Below are 21925 nucleotides of genomic sequence, written 5' to 3'. Positions count from 1 at the left end.
GAAAAATTTGATTTACCAACGAGCTACATTTAACCAGCGAGCTCAGGGGCCGTCTCGTTTGCTTTACATTTACATTTATTAATTTAGCAGACGCTTTTATCCAAAGCGACTTACAAATGAGAACAATAGAAGCAATTAAACTAGCAGTAGGACAAGAGTATGTAAGTGCTATAACCCTTCACAGTACAATCTAACGTAGTATATATATATATATATATATATATATATATATATATATATATATATATATATATACATAATTTTTTTAAGATAGAATAGAGGAGAAAGTGTTAGTATTACTGGATCAAGTGCTGCCGAAAAAGATAGGTCTTCAGCAGTTTCTTAAAAATGGCTACGGACTCTTAGTCCGTAAAGGACTTTATGGCTACGTAAAGGTCCGAGAGAGAGATATTCTGCCTCTTTGAGATGGCACCACAAGACGTCGCTCACTTGCAGATCACAAGTTTCTGGACAGGTAGTTCAGGTACAGGGGAGCAGTGCCAGTGGTTGTTCTGTAGGCAAACGTCAGTGACTTGAATTTGATGCGAGCGGAAACCAGCAACCAGTGCGATTTCGTGAGGAGAGGAGTGACGTGTGCTCTCTTCGGCTCGTTGAAGACCACTCTAGCTGCAGCATTCTGGATCAGTTGCAGAGGTTTGACAGTGCAAGCTGGGAGACCAGCCAGGAGAGCATTACAATAGTCCAGTCTGGATAGAACAAGTGCCTGAACAAGCAGTTGTGTAGCATGCTCTGATAGGAAAGGCCTGATCCTTCTGATGTTGTACAAGGCAAATCTGCATGACCGGGCAGTGCTAGCAATGTGGTCTGTGAAGTTAAATTGATCATCAATTACAACTCCAAGGTTCCTGACTGATCTTGATGGAGTTATGGATGACGAGCCTAGCTGAATGGTGAAGTTGTGATTAAGTGCTGGGTTAGCCGGGATTACAAGTAGTAATACTTAAGTAAGTACTATAAAATTAGACGATGCGGACATTGACCGTGAGATGGCTGGGACAAGTGCGCAGAAAATTTCCTCTTCCACAAATACGCTTAATAAAGCCTGAACCTCGTCGTCAGTCCAGCTGTGTGTTTTTTTATTGTTTTAATTAAATTCCATATTTGCAGACCGACAACTCTTACTGCATGAAGCCACGAACCACAATAGATTTATAAAAATGGCGGTTAAAATAGAATGCTGCGTGGAGTCATCCAATCAAAATGCGACGTGAACACAACCAATCACCATGTTCAGCGCACAAGTCCCACCCCCGAAAGTTCCTGAACTTTGAAAAAGTACTACCTCGCCAGTAGGGACTTTCTTAGGGGGACATATTTACCCAGAACTTCATTTAGACCCTGATTCCTGCGGTGAAAACACACCGAGTACCAGCCCAAAGTTCCTAGTTCCTGGGGAAAGTCCCCGCGGTGGAAACGCGGCTTGTATGGGAACTACAGGGCCTTAATTTCACCATCCTATAAAAACCCTACCTAACACCCCCGAACTACATTCTATCAGGGAACCGCTGTCTACTGTTCAACCTTACTATAAACTCGTAAAGTGAGGATACCTACAGAGCTCAACCTGCTGCCCATAGAGCGATGGCCTAAATGACATTCACAAATGGAGGCCTATCACCAGAAGAGCACGAAAAAGCGCACTTACTGCCAAACCCGACGCAAGACCTACAGATGGGTTCCTACACTTGTAAGACTGGAAAAAAACAGTCGCGGAACAACTCCTTGAGAAAAAAGGACCTTGCTGGAAATTACAATTTGATCTCACCATTTGAAACAAAAGTCTCACCTAATCTACATTTCCTCCCCTCATCTTCCTATCACCAAAACTCACACAAGAATATATATGGTTTAATGTGAATGATTATCATTGAGTATGATACATATTTAGTATCACTTAAAATGTCTCAGGGTGACTGGTACAAATGTCTCATTTCCAAATAAGTGAAACAAAAGGTAATAAGGTTTTTAAGAGTTTAGAGATAACTGGCACACAAAGGAAGGTGGTCTCTAGGCAAATGGTCTCCTACCCCCAAAAGGTCAACTCTGAATGTAAATTCCCATTGTTAACCATGTGTGAAAGAGATTCTGGCTATTTAATGGAATGCAGCAGAAGCCTTTTCTGTATCTGAGATTGGCCCATAAACATTTTACTTTGAATTAGGAATGTCATATAAAGATATAGTGCGGCCTCTGGCATTGAGACATGGGTACGTAATAAGTGAAAGACACCTGAAGCACATTATTAAGTTAAATTGTCTTTTTCGTCGGAAATGTGCTGGCTTGAATGAGCCGGAAGCCAGCACGCAAAGGGAGCGCAGCGTGTTAAAGCTGTATCGCCCCAGTTTCTACACGTCTATCTCCTTTTACCAGGAACAAATAGACATAAGTCATGACATTTTGTCCGTGGTAAATTACGTGTTCCCTTTCGTCCTGGGAACTCCGACGTGTCGTCCACGCTAGGGAGAATTGACTACGAGTGAATTAAAACGAGCCAATGAATATTGGCATGCAGGATTGCATTTCGCAGCCAACCTACCAGCGCGGGTATAAAAGGCGGAAGCAACGCATGCATAGTGCTTTTCGCTGAGGAGAACCCACCGGGAAGACCCCCGAACTTGCCCGATCAGAGTCGTGCTTTCCTTCCTGCAAGATGGCTTGGAGCGAAGGTTGTCTCCCTCCTCCCTCAAAGTGTATGTTGCCGCTATAGCCGCACATCACGCTGCAGTAGAAGGGAAGTCCTTGGGAAAGCACAACCTGATCATCAGATTCCTCAAGGGTGCTAAGAGGTTAAACCCACCTCGTGTTTTGCACCCTGTACCCTCTTGGGACTTAGCTCTGGTACTTAGAGCTCTTCAAAGTCCTCCCTTTGAGCCTTTGTCTACGTTAGAGCTTAGTATCCTGTCCATTAAGCGCTCCTGTTAGCCTTGGCCTCTTTCAAGAGGGTAGGGGATCTGCAGGCTTTTTCGGTCGAGGAATCGTGCCTAGAGTTCGGGCCGGGCCTTTTTCACGTTGTGTTGAGACCCCGGCTCGGATATGGGCCCAAGGTTCCTACCACTCCCTTTGCGGATCAGGTAGTAAACCGGCAAGCGCTGCCCTAGGGGGAGGCAGACCCAGCTGCCTGGCTAGTGGATGCTATCACCCGAGCGCATGTGTCTCTGGGTGAGCCTTGTCCCCCCGAGTTGCGTGCTCACTCTACCAGAGGTGTTGCCACTTCCTGGGCTTTGGCTCAAGGTGCCTCGCTGACAGACATTGTAGAGCTGCGGGCTGGGCGACACCTAACACGTTCGCTAGGTTCTATAGCCTACGTGTGGAACCTGTTCCTCCCGAGTACTCACTACGGCCAGTGGTGCGAGGGATTAGGTTGTGTCGACTTGCTACGCCACTCCGCCCTCGGTCGGATACGTGCGTCCTTGCTCCATGGTGCTCTACGTCAGGTAACCTCGTGAGTTCCTCCATCACCCGTTCCGGCGCCAGGCGTCAGGTCTGCTACCTCTAGTAAGGAGTTCTAGTAGACTGGGTGTTTTCAGTGGTCTCTACGGTGACCCATGTTGCCACGCGCAGTTCAGCCGTGTGTTCCCTTGACAGATTCATTCTGTCGTCCCTGTTGAGTTTGCTCCCACTTCCCTCGGATTGGGACTACCTCGGGGACTGCCCTTTATTCCAGGCCTTCTTCAGGCTGGCTGGGCTTCCGCAGCGTCCCCCCCCCCCCTCTTCGGGTTGGGGCACGCTTCCCAGTGTATCCAATATCCACTGAGCGGGTCTTGCGGAACAGCAGTGTGATTCCTAGCTAGCTCCCGCAACTTTTTCAAGAAACTGCTGCAGGGTAGCTTAGCTGGGCGCTGGAAGGGGCCAGCACCATGGTGTTTTATTAGGGATCCCAATTCGTCAGCGAACTCCCCGACGACACGTCGGAGTTCCCAGGACGAAAGGGAACGTCTCGGTTACGTATGTAACCCTCGTTTGCTGAGTACAGGGAACGGAGACGTGTCGTCCCTTCGCCATGTTACTGTACCTTCGCAAGGACTGGACACCGTTCGGCTCCTCAGCGAAAAGCACTATGCATGCGTTGCTTCCGCCTTTTATACCCTCGCTGGTAGGTTGGCTGCGGAATGCAATCCTGCATGCCAATTTTCATTGGCTCGTTTTAATTCACTCGTAGGCAATTGGTCTCCCTAGCGTGATCCCAATTCGTCAGGGAACTCCCCGACGACACGTCTCCATACCCTGTACTCAGGGAACGAGGGTTACATACGTAACCGAGACGATTTCATTCATGGTTATTTGACATATTATATCTTATCCAGTCATTTTACCTCTTGAAATGTCTTTAAATGGACAATTAGACAGTAACAGTTTTACACTTGCCAAAAAGTGTATCAACCCTTTAAAAGTTATTTCAACAGGTAAAAAGCACTGAATGAGGTGTCAAATATAACCCTCATGAATGAAATCAAGTAGGCTAATATTTAAGAACAGTTCACTCAATAAGTGGAGGCTAAATCACTTTTTGGCAAGTGTAAAACTACATGTTACTGGTCTAATTTACTATTTAAAGGCATTTCAAGAAGTAAAATTAGTGGATAAGATATAATCTGTCAAAATACAATAACCATGAATGAAATTGCGTCATTTAATCATGTCTATTTGCAGGTTATGGCCATTTGTTCCATATGACATTCCTAATTCAAAGTAAAATGTAGTTTCATCATTCATCTCCATCTCCGACTGCTATATGGTAACAGTATTGACCGGTGTGGTTCCCTAAACATAACTCGTGGCCACAAGAAATATGCGTCATCCAACTATGTTATCCTAAAACCATAATAATATTACTTCACTAACATTAAGTGAACACTTGAATGCACAAGTGGGTCAAAACATTGCCTAACCTAATAAAATTGCAAAAAAAAAAAATAAAAAAAAAAATCAACATTAATTTTGGGTGCAAAAGTGATGTTGATTCAATGTGTTTAACCTTGACATTAACATATTAACATTTATTTAACATAGTTTCAATGGTTACTTGCTATCTGGAACATTTACATTTTCAGTTCAATCCTGATTGGCTGATTCTTACAATATCTCCTTTCATAGACATGAAAAAAAACAACAACTGTTCCTTCCTGTTGTTATAATAAAACTAGACTTCCGACAGTAAGATAGGGGAGATCATTGGGGGAGCATATGTGTAACGGATTGTTCAACATACAGTGAAGCTTATACACAAGATTCACAACTAAAAAATATCCAGAATTTTTTTTGAAATGAGCGATACGGGTAAGTCATTTATTGACATTTTTTAAGTAACATACAATAAGAATCAAATTTAATCAATATAGCTTTTTTTTTTTTTCACAGAGGCATTACTGTCAAGTGACTTTTCCAGAATGTTCGATAACTCAAATGTCCCATTGAGTAAGTGACTTAATTTCCCCCTTATATTGTTTCTGAAAGTGATACTAACAATGTTTCAATGTTAGGCTCTCATTGTACAATATTTTTTACATTAAGATATAGATAGATTTCATATAACACTTTATGAATTTCATTTAAAGGTTGTATTTGATTCTAATTTCTGATTATCAGTCGAAAGTTCACTGACAGTTCAATAATGCAAAGACATCTCTTACGTAATGAAAAAAAAATTCCATATATCATGAGACCAGGGATGAAAGTAACATCTTTTGTTTGAGCATCCTTAATTCAGTGGTTGTTTTTTCTATATCTCTCAAAATTGTATACATTGTAGCCACATTTGTCTACTAAAACTCACTTGGACATATACAACATGATCACAGATTATGTGAGTCCCATTGTTACAACCCCACTACTCGGGTGAGTTGTAACCCTAGCTGGGGATGATGTAACAATGAGAGGTAATTTGCTGAAAAAAGAACCACACAATCAAACATTTTGCAAGAATGTCAAAGAATAACAAAGAATAATCAGTTTTTAAAGTAACAAAAAACATACGTATTGTATTTCTTTAAGGACTTTTTAGCAAAATTTAGCAAACACAAACACAAAAAAATATTACGTGTGTGTTGTTTACTCAGAAAACCCAAGTTAAGATTAACTGATTGGTTTCTGTGCCATTTTGTCAAGCAAAAAAAGTCTTTGACTTTCCCAAAGTCATCTTGAATGTTGAATTGTCAATACAACTGAAAAATTTGAGAGAACATCACATAACTTGACTTCATGTGACTTCATAAATTGGTGTTTTTGTTAGAACTCACCATTGTGGCGATTAGTGTTCCCTTTGGTTGGGCACTTGGAACTTAATTTTCATTATTGTAATTCTCATTTTAAAACAGTTATGACGCAACAAAGCCTAGTTTCGGAAATCACGTGACTTTGGCAGTTTGATACGTGCTGCAAACCACAGTTTTGTAAAGCTTTGAAGCTTCATGGAGCGTGTCGAAAACGCCCATCAGTACTTGTTATGTAAGTTTGTGGTCTTTGCAACGGTGTTTAACAAAACACATGATGTTGCAAAGGAAGCCAGAAATAAAGATGATCAGGTGATATATTTTTCATCATCATAAAGTGGAATAATTAATGAATCTTATTCCTGACCAAAAACTCTTACTTACTACAGATCAGACATTCAAAATGTAGATTTTTAAATAAATTGTGGAGAAATTATATATATATTTTAGACACACACACACATCAAGAATCAGCATATGAATCTCAACAATAGTGACAATGCATCATGCGGCAATGCATGCTGGGAGCCACCATAATATAAAACTCATGTCTCCCAGCATGCATTGCGGCATGAAGCAAGTCACCATTGTTGAGATTAAAATGCTGATTCTTGATGCCTGTGTGTGTCTAAAGGTTTTTTCACCCACAATGCATTTATAATTCAGAATTCAGAACATCTGACGTGTGGCAAGAGAATACAGCTGGTGAAAATAATCTTAGCAAATAACCACTTTTGGTCAGTGATAAGGCTAGTGAATCATTGTACTTTATGATGACGAAAACTATATCACCTGATCATCTCTGTTCCTGGTTTCGTTTGCAACAAATTAATGTGTTTTGATAAACACTGTTACAAAGACCACAAACTGACATAAAAAGACAAACTAAAGTCAAACTAAAGGAAACACTATTCACCATAATGGTGACAACATTTTCAATAAAACAACATCTAAACCTTGATTATTCGCAATAATTATTAACTGGTTAATAATAAGTGAAGCTGGTAATGCTGTTTGTTGAGTTATTTAATCCTTCTCTTCTGAGACCTTAGAGATTTAATGTCTACTTTTATCTTCAGATAATTGCATTAAACAAAAAAAAAACTAAGTGAAATAGGAATAGTATGTTGTACTGACAAATGCTTATAGTTAGTCTAGTTCACTTACACAAGAGTTCTAACTAAACGAAAACTGTCGAGAGTATGGGGTCCAATGGTTTGAAGGTGCAAATGTCAGTTTCCGTGCAGCTTCAAAGTCTCTACATGATCCCAGCCGAGGAATATGAGTCTTATCTAGACAAACCATCGGCCATTTTATATATATATATATAAAAAAAAACATTTATATACTTTTTAACCACAAATGCTCACCATTATAATTGTCACTCCCTCAGTCGCTGTATTAGAAATGTCTCGGTTAGGAGGGAACGGAGACGTAGTTGGACGTAACCTACTGATTGGGATCACGCTTAGGGAGCCTTTCATCTTCGAGTATTGATGAAACGAGTCAATGCACACATTGGCGTGCAAGCTTTGCATCCACGCTCCACCCGCAGCACGGGTATAAATACGGGTAGGACAGGGCTTAGGCCAGGGAAGTCACTGCTGTTCCACAAGGCCCACTCAGTCAGACTTTTTAACACTGGAAAAGCATGACTTTTCGTTGGAAAGGAATATGCTGCGGAAGCCACATCCTGCCCATAGGGAGGTAACATGTGGAGGATTCACATATGGACTGACTGGGCGTAACCGGGCAGTACAACATATGGAATGTAACTGAGGTGGCACCAGCCTAAAACAGAGGGGAGACTCACCGGTCAGTTATGGAAGACACAGGCTCTGTCAAAGGGAAGACACGGGCTCGCAGTAGGGAGCCGTACGGTGGAAGAATACACATATGGAATCACCGTAGGGATCACAACATATGGGATCCAGTCTAACACAGGTTCCACCAGTGCATACGAGTGTTAGGCCTGGCATTGGTCGCTTAGCTACGTCCATTGCTGAAGGGTGTGAAGGACCTCAACAGGGTTCGGCTAAAGAGGAACTCTATTGGAGCAAGAATGGCGCACCCATCCAGTCCATAGGAGGGGAAGCCAACACTTCAAACCGGGCTTACAGTGAAACTGGCTTCATATGAAGGGAGCCCACGGGAAGCAACTGGCTCGACATATAGGCTATTTTTCTAGCGAACGTGTTTGGTATCGCCCAGCCCCCAGCTCTAAAAACATCTGCCAGCGAGGCACCCTGTGTCAACGCCCAGGAAGGAGCTTCACTCTCTCTTTGGAGAGGCTCACTACACAGGTGGGCACGGTGCACCTTGGGTAAACACACAATAATGGCAACTACTATCCAGTGAGCCAACCTCTGCTTGGAAACAGTTTTCCCTTCTGCTGGTCTCCATAACAGACAAGAGCTGGTCTGAGGTCCTGAGGCTTTGCATTCTGTCCAGTTCTAATCACAAGGAGCGGAAGGGACAGAGAAAAGCCAGGGCTGGGTCTGCCTCCTCAAGGGCAGTGCTTGTAGGCTCATCACCTGGTCCCGTTTTAAGGGAGAGGTAGAAACATTGGGCACAGGCCGGGCCGGGGTCTCAGGATACCGTGAGAGTTAGCCGGCCCGAATTCCAGGCACGATTCGTCGACCGAAAATGCGTGCAGGTCCCCTACCTTCTTGATAGAGGCAAGCAAGCAGGAGAACTGTTACTTTAAAAAACAGGATTTTTAACTCCGCTGCCTGCAGTGGCTCAAGGAGAGGTCTCTGCCGTGCAGTAGCACCAGAGATACAGTGCTTAGCATAAGTGAACACACCCATGCTAAAGTTGACTAAAAAGAGGAATTAAAAAAATCATCTTTTGGAAATTTATCTTAATGCCTTAATTAAATAAATGAGGAAAACAACCTTTAAGGACACCAATTTTCTTTGTGAATGAATAATGTATCGTAAATAAATAAATGTTCTTCCTTAAAATACAGGGTGCATAAGTCAGGACACCCCTATTTTATATTCCCATAGAGGCAGGCAGATTCTTATTCCTATAGATTGTTATCTTATTCTTATCCCTGGGCCACAGGCTGTCTTGAGGCCTTGTCAGCAGCACGATAGAGCAGGCCAGAAAATTAAGTGGAATGAAGCAATCTCAGAAGCTTCTGACTCCATAGGAGGAGGTGGCGGGCGAGTTGCGACATGTGAGGGAAGCGTAGTGCAACGGTCGCAATATTGTCTGTACAGACCAGAACATGCTTGCTGAGTAGCGGCATTTTGCGACGTCTCAAAGCATGGTATACTACTAGCGACTCGAGGCAGTTGATGCCAATGCAGTCGGAGGCCTGCCCAGACCCCGTTACTGCATGCTCAATGAAACAAAGAGGTCTGATTGGGTTTGGGTTTGGCGGCAGGCCAGGGTGATTGTCACACAGAGCGTGCCGCTCTGCCACGGCCACCTCGGACTGAAAAAGTTTTGGTGGGACCCTTTCTCACTTCTGTATAGCACTGACCAGACACATTCCTCTTGAGAGACGTGTTGGACCGAGTCCATCTCCATACCGGAAAAAGAGATCCTCAGCCCGTGGGCGAGTTTACTCTTTTCCCATTTGATTTAAAGACCCAACTGGCTGTGGAGCACTCGAAAGGTATGTCTTTGTACTGACTTCAAACCCTCGAACGCAAAAAGCACAGGTACGGCATGCATTGCGGAAGGATAGAGATCTGAAGTACACGTCCTTTAGGACGAACGCTGCAGACCAATCTCAGGGACGGAGCATTTGAGAATGCGTCTCTGCTTTAGTCTGCACCTCTTGGAACCCAGCAACGGAGGAATTTGCTCTTTTGACAACTCCGGGGAGTAGGGATGTGACGGTGATAAAATTCTCCCACCGGTTAATCGACTTGTGACAACACCGGTAATACCGGTTTCATCTGCGGTTTTTATTTTTATTTTTTACGTGTGCATTTTTCACACGTAAATATTGACCCATACTGTTGATGAACATCCCGACGCGTCCACACTGCTTAGAGCGCTGTTTAGATGAATAGCCTATGTGAAGTGCGCTTTTCGCTCAATAACAAAAACACCGTACTACGGAGCCCGGAAAGTCACCTGTGGGAGAAAAAAAACAATCCGTGGCGACGGTTTTGCAATCCGCTCAGTTTATAAACCGCACTCTGTCAAACTGTTCCCTCGGTTTAACAAATCGTGCCCACGGATTAATAAACCGTACCCACGAGTTTCTAATCCGCGCTCTCAGATTTGTAAACCGTGCGTTCAGTTTTTGCAATCTGTACCCACAAATTCATAAACCGTGCGCACGCTTTCGCAATCCGTTCCCACGGGTTTGTAAACTGTACGCACGGATTTGTGTCTCCTCCCCCAGTCGGTGCCGGGAAATATTCAACCAGCGCCTCTGTTAACGGTGCGGGATACGTAGCCTACGCATTGCATTGTGTTTATAAACTTTATTTTCAAAAATGGATAATTTCCTGAATTTTCTAATAAACGACAGAGAGTTGGGTGACGCGACTGTGTCAGCGTTTCGAGAGTATAAAGTAACAAGCAATTTTGGGGGGAATAACCTCAGTAGCTATAATAGAATAATCAAAAAAGACTTCACATATAAAAAATAAATATAATACAAACACATTTCCAAAACTGTAAAAGGTTAGGTTATTTAAAAATAAACTCAATAAATAATAATTATTATTATTATTAAATTTAGGCTAGCCTACATATTTAGAAGAAGCTATCTATACAACTTACAAAAAAGGAACACATACAATTAGTCAAATGTCAGTCATAATACAGCTTAGACAATAATAATACAGGGTTTTTATTTGATTATCACAAATAAACACAAGATTTTGACGCATAAAGGTTTGTGCGGAGTGTGAGCGCGCACTGCATGGCACAGAGGCGCGCGCGAACACTTGTATTTTCCTATCAACTGTGGAAACAACTTAAAATACTCTATAATTTCTGGTCATACAGAAAATAATAATAAATCATTCGCACCTTTATTTGTGTAAACTCACAATAACAAGAAACCGTTGTGCTTTTGTAAAATAAAACAATCAGGCGCACTTTCATGATCTCCGTGAACTGGAGCACGTCTCAAAAATGAACTGAAATTACCAGAAATTATAGAGTTTTTAAGTTGTTTCCACAGTTTAGTACTATACTAAAGAAGCACATAACGAAATTGCTAAGCCTACCATGGGAACTAAAAATAAAACTAATTCAAAATCAAAATATGAGTAAAACTAAATACGAAATTTAAATAACACTCCAGGTCTCCGCACCAGTCACGTAACTGAAAACTATGAAAGCCGTGTGACTGGCCAGCCGGTAAAAAAAAAGGAAAGAAAGAAAGAAAGAAAGAAAGAAAGAAAGAAAGAAAGAAAGAAAGAAAGAAAGAAAGAAAGAAAGAAAAAACAACATTAAAGAAATTATTCCCTCTGATTTTCTGTTTCATTAATAAAGTTTGACTACTCGCAGCAGTCTCGCATGCGCTTAGAGCTCGTGTGAATTATAGCCTAGGCCTACGTATAAAATTAAGTTAAGGAACAACCTCGAACCATCAGGAAACGCCACATAGGCACATATTTCACTGCGCTTCACGAAGAGTTTTTAGCCAGAGATGTGTTAGATAGCGGAGTGCATTCATGATTATAGGCTGCCGGTATAATAATCATCCTAGCGCCGGTCTGAGTGAGTCATCTACTCTCTTACTTTGTGACACCGTCCAGCCGCTTCGGCAAATGACGCGGATCTGACACGCGTCAAATTTAAGACTGTTCTTATGAGGACACTCGACAAAAAAAAAAAAAAAAACGGACATTTTGGAATACTTTGTTCATTCAAGCCCGAAAGAGAACTCGATACTAACGCGCGTTTTCTCAGGGTGTGTGTGTCGCAGGACTATTAGACAGACAGCGCTGTTTCTTGTCACGCTTGAATGGTTTAAAAGCATTTGCAATTATCATACAACGCTAGTCAACGGTTGACAGAAAAAAAACCGATACTGCGTTAATATTTTGTAACACTTTAAACGTAGACCTACATATTTTTTTTTTTTGCGGTGTCACGGTGGGCAAGTGATGAAACCGGTGTTGCGACTGAACACCGTGTAACACCGGTAACACCGACTACCGTAGCAAGCCTACCGGGGAGCCAGCGGCGTAACGGTTAAGGGTGTAACGATTCGTTTTAACAACGATTCGATTCGTATCACGATTCATGGTTGTCGATACGATTCAAGGACGATATTGGTTCATTAAGAACGATACGATCCGACACGATTCAGTGACTTGAAATCGATTCAGTAACTTTTTAGACAAAAATTCAATCAGTGTGACTGAAATGAATACTTGGATACTGACAGTGCAGGTGAAGTTTCCAAGATTCCTGTTGTTTCTTGTAAGGGAATCAGGTATCAATGAATTATGGATATAAATAAAAGAAAGTAAGCAACAATTAATGGCGAATGCATTCACGTTTTATTTGAACAAAGTGCAATCAACACTTTAGGTTGAATTAACAGGAAGTTAGCCTTCTCTGTTCTCATTTTCTATAAAAGTACAGCAAGTGCAACCAACATTTCAACAGTAAGTTAACCTACTACTTCTGCCTTTTTTTTCCAACATGAAAATATTACAATATTAATAACAAAAATAAAGTGCAACCAACATTTCTTCAGGTTGAATTAACAGTAGGTTTACCTGCTACTTTTACTGTTGGTTTTCAACATAAAAATAATAGTAATAAAAAAAACAATACAGTATATCAAAAATAAAGTGTAACCAACATCTCTTCAGGTTGAATTAACAGTAGTTTTACCTGCTACTTTTACAGTTGTTTTTCAACATAAAAATAATACACTATATAGAAAATAAAGTGCAACCAACATATCTTTAGGTTGAATGAGCAGTGGCTGAACCTGATACTACTCTCATTTTAATAAACAAACAATATTTAACAAAATTATATTGTTATGTTAAGTGTAACCAACTACTGTTCAATGATTACAGATTTTTTTTTAAGAATATTAACTGATCAACATGATCTGGTCGCAGAACACTTCTCTGTGCATTCACTATGTCGCCAGCCGTACTAAAAACTCGCTCTGCTGGCACACTGGTGCCTGGAATGCACAGGTACCGTTTAGCAAGGGTTGAAAGTATAGGTAGCTCTTTTTCCTGAGATCTCCACCACTTCATGGCATTTTCAGTCAAAGGCAACGCATCTTTTGCTCGGTACCTTATCACCTCTGCTCTGGTTGTCTCGCTTGTGGATTTTCTCTCTCTTTGGCTGAAGGAATCGCCAAACAGTGCATCTAAGGCTTTCTTCTTACACGGAGGTGACTCGTTTGGAGCTACAATGTATAAAATCAAATGCATTTCAAAATATAGTAATTTTTTTCTCATTAATACAAAACAACAAAAAACTTTTGTTGGTATCACAAGGAAACACACCTGTGGTCTCTTTGTTGAATCCTGACAGCTTTGTGCCTGAGCTTCCCTCGTCTTCCTCGTGATTTTCCATTGCTTGCATCTATATTAATATATAGAATATATATATATATATATATATATATATAATGTAAGAATGTGTGAATTGTTCAAATTTGTGCTCTGTAGAAATGTTTTTTTGACAAATTTGCAATTTTGTAAATGTAAAGGAAGATGAAGAGATGAGATTTGAGAGAGGACAAATGAAAGTGGAGAAGAGGAAAGAGGAGGAGAGAAGAATTACCTGGTGTGACGCTTCTGCCTCAAAAATCAGTTTTGCGTAGACCTGTTCTCTGTCCTCTTTTTCCAGGTAGGGCAGTTCTTTAAATCGCGGGTCCAACGCTGATGCTGTTTAAAGAAAAAGAATATTGCATTCATTGCATTATTATTAAATTAAGTTGACCTGACATTGCAAGTGATGACCACATCCTCAAAATAATTTATTTTAATATGATATAATAATTATCTTTAGTATGTTCAAAAGAAATATGACACAGTAATGATGTAAAGCCACCATGAACTAAGCATTCGATTGCAGATATCTTATTTACTTTTCCATATGAAAAAAACTAAACTCAAATTAAAACTTGAAAACGCAAAGGTGTGGCATTTTACAAATTCATAGTCTAAAATAATCAAAAATTTTAACCAAGTTGATTTTAATTAAGACTTAAAATTAATTACCTATGTTGAGAGCATCTTGGGTGCCTTTGTAGCGTGTGGAGAGGTCATTGGCCATCACCCTCTTAATCTCTGCAACCAGGGTTGAGTCATCTTCAGATGGCTGTAGGTGTTTTAGCAGTTTTGCTTGAAGAGGAGCAATTACAGAGAGAGTTGGCTGGTCCTCTTCACACATCACAGTGGTTGCCATTTTGACAGGACCCATCAAGTGAACAATGTCATCCATGTTGGTAATATCACTCTCACTCAGTGTGTTTACATCTGTGACCCCCTTTCTTAGATCCTTGGACATAAGAGTTGCCATTATAGCTGGATGTTGTTCCGAAAAACGTTCAAGCATTTCGAATGAACTGTTCCATCTGGTGATTATGTCTTGGATCAGTTTATGTTTAGGTAAATCCATCAGAATTTGTTTTTCCTTTAAGGCGTGAAATGCAATCGGGCTGCGGTGAAAATATCCAACAATTTTTCGCACTTTTCCCAACAACCTGGATGCACGGTCCACCCCCAAACCCTTCTGCGCGGCAAGGTTGAGTGTATGTGCGAAGCAGGTAATGTGCGGACTGAACTGGGCTTCTGCACCGGCCACAATCATGTTCCTAGCGTTATCTGTGACGATGGCAGGATTCTTGTCGGAGATTTTCCACTCTATGCAAGCTTCACGCAGTAATGCGCCAATATTTTTACCAGTATGGGATTCATTTAAAACTCTAGTTTGCAGAACAAAGTTCTTCATTTCCCACTCGGGATCAATGTGATGAGAGGTAATTGTCACGTACCCTTGATTTGAGCATGACGTCCAACCATCCGTCGTTATCGCTACTCGTTCAGCTTGAGAAAGCGACAGCTTGACATCATTCTTGGTACGTTCGTACAATACAGGAATAACTTTTTCTGAGAAGTGTGGTCGACTTGGTATCGTGTACCTTGGCTCCAACGTTTGAACCATTTCACGGAACCCCGGGTTTTCTACCACACTGTACGGTCGCATATCTTTGCAGATAAACTTGGCAATTGTTTCCGTGATGTGTTTTGCCCGAGCTGAGCTTTGGCTTAGTTTCTGACTAAACATGCAGGCGAGGCCTGAGGATTCTGCAGAGTTGACTTTACTCTGCGCTGCTACTGCAGCGGGAACGCTGCAAGAGGTGCCTGGACGCTCGGTGTTGTGCGAAATCCCATGGCGCCTTAGTAGGTGGTTGGAGAGATTTGTCGTGTTGCCGTTGTACTTTATTTTACCTTTGCATATCCTACAAACAGCAAGCGACTTATTAAGAACACCCCCGTCTTTACAAAAGCCAAAGTGTTTCCACACACTGGACCGGTATGGTGGCTTGATAATCTCGATCTCGTTGGCTTCTCCTCTGCTATCCGCCATGCTATGTTGTTTTGTCTTCGCGCTTCTGCTGGCGCGTGACGTTGACGTCACATAAAGGCAGCCTGAATCGAGTAACGTTTAACACTTTTATCATTAAAAGTATTACGGAAAAAAACATCCATATAAAGTCTGACGTGCTTGAATCCAATGCATTATTTCCTAGTATCGATTCAATCGATTTATTACCTTTAAAACGATTTTAGATCGATATATGACGTCCGGAAGGCCAAATTGCCGAGTACAGATCGATATAGTTGGATCGTAGGAATTTAAATCGATACATCGATGTAGTAAATGAATCGTTACACCCTTAGTAACGGTACATCTGAAGAGCTCGTCCTCCTCGCCATGGAGGCTGCTGTGGAGGCCCAGCGTGAGAGGAAGCGGCGGCAGGGGGACGCCCTCGGTGACTAGCAGGCGGAGGAGTTGCCACCAGCGGCGGGGGGGAGGCAGTAGTGGCCCCCGGGGCAGGATGTGCCGGATGGCTTCCGTCTGCACTTGGAAGTGCATTAGCGGACTTATTAGCAGCAGAGAACTAATGAGCGCAGTTCTCCACCGCGTCGCCGAACAGCCCAACCTGGGAAATTGGGAAGTCCAGAAACCAAACCTTGTAGGCATCAGTCATATCAACCAGGTTGAGCCAGCGATGGTGCTTCTGGACCACTAAAGTGGACATCGCCAGACCGGTCGCACATGGCACATGTGATCGAGGCCGGTTGCAGTGCGGAGCTCACCTATGAGCGAACGGTTTGGGCTACCCTTGTGCATGTCCATGAGTGCCTTGGCCTGGTAGAACTGAAGCAACGCCATGGCATGCAAAGAGGAAGCAGCTTGCCCACAGGATTTGTAAGCTCTGCCCGTCAGAACAGACAAGAACTCACAGGCCTTAGAGGGGAGACGAGGATCCCCCGTCCAAGAGGCAGCTGCCGACAGACGGCTCCACTGGAGGGATAGCCTCGTAACCCTTCATCGCTCCTCCGTCAAGGGTATTGAGGGGGGAGAAGCTACTCAGGCAGTTTCTGGCAGAGAAAGGTGCCATCCACGACCTGGTAGGCTCTCCATGCATTTCGGGAAAGAAAGGCACTGGGGCGGCAGGCTGAGAACCAGCACGGGCTGCTCCGAGAAACCAATCACACGGTGGAGGGTGGAGGTTTCCACACAAGCCCGACAGCCTCGGCGGCCCGTTTCAGCATCAGCATAGCACATAACTCACTCGCTCGTTGAATGAATCAACACTCTTCAGAGACACCGTCATGAAGACCGATTGGCTCCGAAACGAAAGACAAGTGGTGCATGCATCCACTTTCGTATTTATACCAGCGCTGCGGGGCGGAGCGTGGATGCAAACCTCACACACCACTGTGTGCATTGGCTCGTTTTATCAATACTCGAAGATGACAGGCTCCCAAAAGTGTGATCTCAATCAGTATGGTACGTCCGACTACGTCGAACTGAAAGGGAACATCCTTACAGCAGCTTTAACTAGTTTAAAAAAAAAAAATATGCAAATGTAATATAATACATAGTATAGTGTTAGAAATTTACATTTTAAATGAAAATATAAAATCTTTGCAGGATTTACGATGCTGATGACCGTTAAAAAACATCATCAGAGTCTGTGATAAGCATTCATTTAGGAAAGAAGAAATATGGCACAATGGTGCACAATGGACAACGGTGACCCACAAAACTCAACTTTAAATCCCAACAGAACATTAAACACTAACAGATCTCTCAAGATCTCAGCAGAGGAGAGTTAAACAACAAAAACAGCATTACCAGCTTCACTTTTTACTAACCAGATTGACTTTATTTCTGTCAGATGTCTACAGAAGTTCTTATTGAGAATTAACAGAGGTTTATGGCAAATACACCAAGAGAAATGCTGGGGGTATTTTTACAGATTGTTTATTGATGATGTCACAATCATCTTTGAGTTTTAAAGCCCTTTCACACTGGACGCGATTTTGACGCACAAATAATTCGCGAGATGTTTATTTTTTGATCAGCTGTTTGTGTAATGAGTGCTTACACATCGAACACGAATGTGCTGCGGCGAAAAAACTACTTTTTTTTCCGCTTCGATGTTGATTTTTTTTACTTTTGCAGCGACAGAAAAGGCTTCAGCCAATCACATACAGTGGATTGTTTATTTGATTGCATGTAAACGTAGCCCTGATGATTTTAAGAGGACAGCTCACCTCAGCAGACTGCCAGACGCTGCTCCGGACCAATTGGTTCCCTGAAGTTTGTGGTTTGTCTCGTCAGATACTTCAGATGCACAGCACTGTCTGAAGGAGCTCCTCAAATTGTCCCACAGACACCCGAAAGTAAGTGCGGAACCGGCCATGATAAAGTTTTAGCTCCTGTACAAGATTAGCATAGCTACTCCCCTTCAGACTCTCTGTTCTTGAAGATTGGGTGCACCCAAAACCTGTTCTGTCTTTTAAAGAAAATGAAAAGCTCGTCTTCACTGGATGATGATGATGATGATGATGATGAAGTATCCATGTTTTCTCAGCTGTCGGTGCGAAAGTTTTGGAATGTTGAAGCTCTGAACATTGCAAATTCGCGTTGCGGCTGATGTGAATGGTTTTGACGCGAACTATTCGGTTTTTCGTTTCGCTTTTTCGTTACGCGTCCGGTGGGAAAGGGCCTTTAGTGTGTTAATTCAAAAGTGTGTTAGTTCATTAAATGCATTTTAAATATTGTGTGACAAAAAAAAACCCCCATCCTATTTGAACAAATCTTAAATATAATGATAGTTGTTGATTTTCAGCATCTGAGGTAAGGATCATTCTGGTGGGGAAGACTGGAACAGGGAAGAGTGCGACAGGAAACACCATCCTGGGACAGAGAGTGTTTCATTCAGAAATTTCCCCTAAAGAGGTTACAACAGTGTCCAGTAAACAATCTGTGCAGCGAGGAGGAAGAATAATCTCTGTAATTGACATGCCAGGGTTTTGTGGAGCAATGACTGCAGTCGACATGAAGACTCAGATACAGCATTGTGTTGACCTGTCAGTTCCTGGTCCTCATGTGTTTCTGCTGGTGATCAATCTGGGTGTGAGATTTACAGCGGAGGAGGTGAACACGGTCAAACTGATTCAGCAGAACTTTGGAGAAGATGCTGTGCGCTACACCATCATTCTGTTCACTCACGGCGATCAGCTGAAAGGTAAACCTTTGCAAAAGTATGTAGGAGAATGTCAGCATCTAAGGACTCTTACTGACAGCTGTGGTGGCAGATATCATGCATTCAACAATGAAGACATGGAGAACCGCACTCAGGTCACTGAACTGATGGAGAAGATTGACATAATGATAGAGGAAAACGGGGGAAACAACTACACTAATGAAATGTTTGAAAAAGCTCAGAAAATAATTGAAAGAAAAGAGATGAAAAAAAAGGCAGTGGATGTTGCATTAGGAGTTGGAACAGTTGTAGGAACAGGAGCAGCAATAGCAGGAGGGGTAGTCTTGGGAGTAACAGAGGTTGTGGTCTTACCTGCAGTTTTAATCACAGCTGGTGCTGTAACTGGAGTGGGAATGGGTGTGAATCTTGCTGTGAAGAAGTATAAGGACCACAGAGAGAGCAAAAAAAAAAAAAAAATTAGCCCAAAAATAGCAACCTCTTTTCTACTTGGAATTACACCCACATCTATATTACTTTCAGTTATTGTTAATCTGTTGTTTTTGCTTCATAAACTGGGACATTGTATGCGCTTTTTGTTTTTAATTTTAAGCTTTTTTATGTTAAAGGGGAATCATTTATTACTTTGTTTCATTCTTTTAGTTTAAGTCTGAACATATCTGCAACATAAATGTAGGTACACTATTTCCAGCTATTGTATTATTTGACTTCTTGTTCATTATGAATTGTTATGAGCATAGCCTATAGCAAATGATTGTGCTCCAATGTTACTTTCCTGTGTTTTTTGTAATCAATAAAGAGGCATTTACACTATGAATTTATACACATCTACAAGGGATAGTGTTTTCTAACCTTGCTCCTGCACAGTGTGTATGTCTCCCTCATCTAACACAACTGATTCAACACATCAGCTCATTAGTAGAGACTACAAGACCTGAAGTGGGTTTCAGATAAGGTAATGTTCAAAATGTACAGTGCTGGGGGTTTCACCTGGATTATCTAATGCAGAGTTCACACAGCACAATTTTAGGCGCCGACTAATGCCCAAAATCTGAGGCAAATTTTCATAGTTCCTAGAACTTTTGGTGCGTTCGTTTAGCTCTAGGAACTCGTTTTGGAGGAACTAATTTAGCTAATAACTAATCTAACCCTAACCCTCCTACCCTAGAGTCGGTCTAAACCAGCACTATAGGAACTATCCTCATAGGAACATTAGTTAGTGGGAACATTATATAGATTCGCTGATTGGGCGAACGAAGATCCAGAAACTAACTCTACGAACATGGAAAACAGTGATAGATGAGCCCCTTACGGTACATTCACACGGGGCGTCAACGCTTCCCATTGACTTGTAATGGGTGACGTCAAGCGTTGCCGAAAAGAATTGTGGATCCGTCGGCGGCACTTCACTGGCGTTGCTCGCGGCAGAAGTTGAGAATTTTTCAACTTCTGCCGCGAGCAACGCCAGTGAATCGCCGCAGACGGATCCAGCCAATCAGGATCGCTCTATGCAAATACAGTAGCCAGGCGGCAGCCAATCACGTTGTTGTTGAGTTCCTGTCTAATTTCATTGGCTGACGCTGCTATGACCATGGCGTCAGTGCCAAACTTCAGCCACGCCTTCCGTCAAGCGTTGACGCTGATGCCCCGTGTGAACGTACCGTTAACCTTTTACGCTGAGGAGAAAATACAAAGCAACTTTAAGTGGACAAAGCCAAACATGATCATGTATTTCTGCTCAGCAACACTGGACATCAACCACACGCCATACGCTAATACCTTTTCATATACTGTCTACTTTCTATGTATAACAGTTCAGTCTAATAACGTAAGTAAGTAAGTAAGTAAGTAAAGTTTATTTATAGAGCGCTTTTCACAGATACAATCACAAAGTGCTTTACAAAGTGCAATCATACAAAATAAAACTGACGATTATACAATTTAAATTAAAAGGCAATAAAGCCCAGTCAACTAAAAGCTTGTTGAAATAACAGTGTCTTTAGTTGCTTTTTAAAAGAATCGACAGAGTTGGCCACACGGAGGGACAGGGGCAGGGCATTCCACAGTCTGGGGGCTACAACCTGAAAGGACCGGTCACCCCGGGTTTTATAGCGAGTCTTTGGGACCAATAAAAGACTCTGGCCTGAGGATCGAAGGGCACGGCCGGGTAAGTAGGGGAGCAACAAATCAGCAAGGTATTGTGGGGACTGACCATTTAAAGCTCTAAAAGTTAAGACTAATAATTTAAAATCAATTCGAAATTTGATGGGTAGCCAGTGTAGGGAGGATAAAATGGGTGTGATGTGTGTCCTTCTGCTAGATCCTGTTAAAAGCCTTGCCACGGCATTTTGAACCATTTGAAGACGGTTTAAAGCAGATTTGTTGAAATAAGTAAAAATAGAGTTACAATAATCTAAACGTGACGAAATAAAAGCATGGATAACCATCTCAAGATCAGAGTCCGATAAAATTGACCTCAATTTAGCAATATTTCTTAGATGATAAAAACAATTTCTGACCAGGAGTCTAGAATGGTAGTCCAAAGACATTGACTGGTCAAACCAAACGCCAAGATTTCTGAGACTCGACTGAACAGTTGAGCTCAGAGAACCAAGGTGTTGGAGGATTGATGGGATTTTATTATCTGGGGCAACAATTAGGGTTTCAGTCTTTTCTGAATTTAATTGCAGACAGTCACTAGCAAGCCACGATTTTACACAAGAAATACTATCCAACAAATCTGTCAGTTTGTGGAACTCAGTGTCATTGAACGAGCAATACAACTGTAAGTCATCAGCATAAAAATGATATGACACATTCTTAAAATGGCTCAAAATTTTTCCCAGAGGGCTAATGTACATTAAAAACAAAAGTGGACCTAAGACAGATCCCTGGGGTACACCATACAAGAGTGGAGTGGCATCAGACAGTATACCATTAACATGGATAGAAAATGTTCTGTCACTCAAGTAAGAGGAAAACCACT

General features: G+C 42.0%; 2 protein-coding genes across 3 annotated transcripts; one reads left to right on the top strand and one right to left on the bottom strand.

The window, feature by feature from the left end:
* Positions 1–5168: 5168 nt before the first annotated feature.
* Positions 5169–19759, top strand: LOC306985226 (GTPase IMAP family member 9-like). The gene is made up of 3 exons (XM_079587216.1): positions 5169–5298; positions 5380–5436; positions 18565–19759. Exons 1-3 carry the CDS (start codon positions 5286–5288, stop codon positions 19584–19586), a joined length of 1092 nt encoding a protein of 363 aa, XP_079443342.1. The 5' UTR covers positions 5169–5285; the 3' UTR covers positions 19587–19759.
* Positions 10796–18565, bottom strand: LOC306985227 (E3 SUMO-protein ligase ZBED1-like). 2 transcript variants are annotated; one of them, XR_013794774.1, is made up of 4 exons: positions 14414–14585; positions 13974–14077; positions 13694–13772; positions 10796–13593 (listed from the first exon to the last, which is right to left on the bottom strand). XR_013794774.1 is itself a non-coding variant. In XM_079587217.1 (4 exons), exons 2-4 carry the CDS (start codon positions 14583–14585, stop codon positions 13555–13557), a joined length of 315 nt encoding a protein of 104 aa, XP_079443343.1. In that variant the 5' UTR covers positions 14586–14590; positions 15046–18565; the 3' UTR covers positions 13270–13554. The 2 variants fall into 2 exon arrangements, 1 of the variants encoding a protein (XP_079443343.1); XM_079587217.1 differs by lacking the exon at positions 13694–13772 and adding an exon at positions 15046–18565 and having other exon boundaries at positions 13270–13593; positions 14414–14590.
* Positions 19760–21925: the final 2166 nt, after the last annotated feature.

The sequence above is a fragment of the Phoxinus phoxinus genome, assembly GCF_949152265.1.
Source record: "Phoxinus phoxinus genome assembly, chromosome: 17".
In the NCBI taxonomy this organism is placed as follows: domain Eukaryota; kingdom Metazoa; phylum Chordata; class Actinopteri; order Cypriniformes; family Leuciscidae; genus Phoxinus; species Phoxinus phoxinus.
The sequence above is the reverse complement of the archived record's forward strand: the minus strand, read 5'-3'. Positions and strand labels throughout refer to the sequence as shown.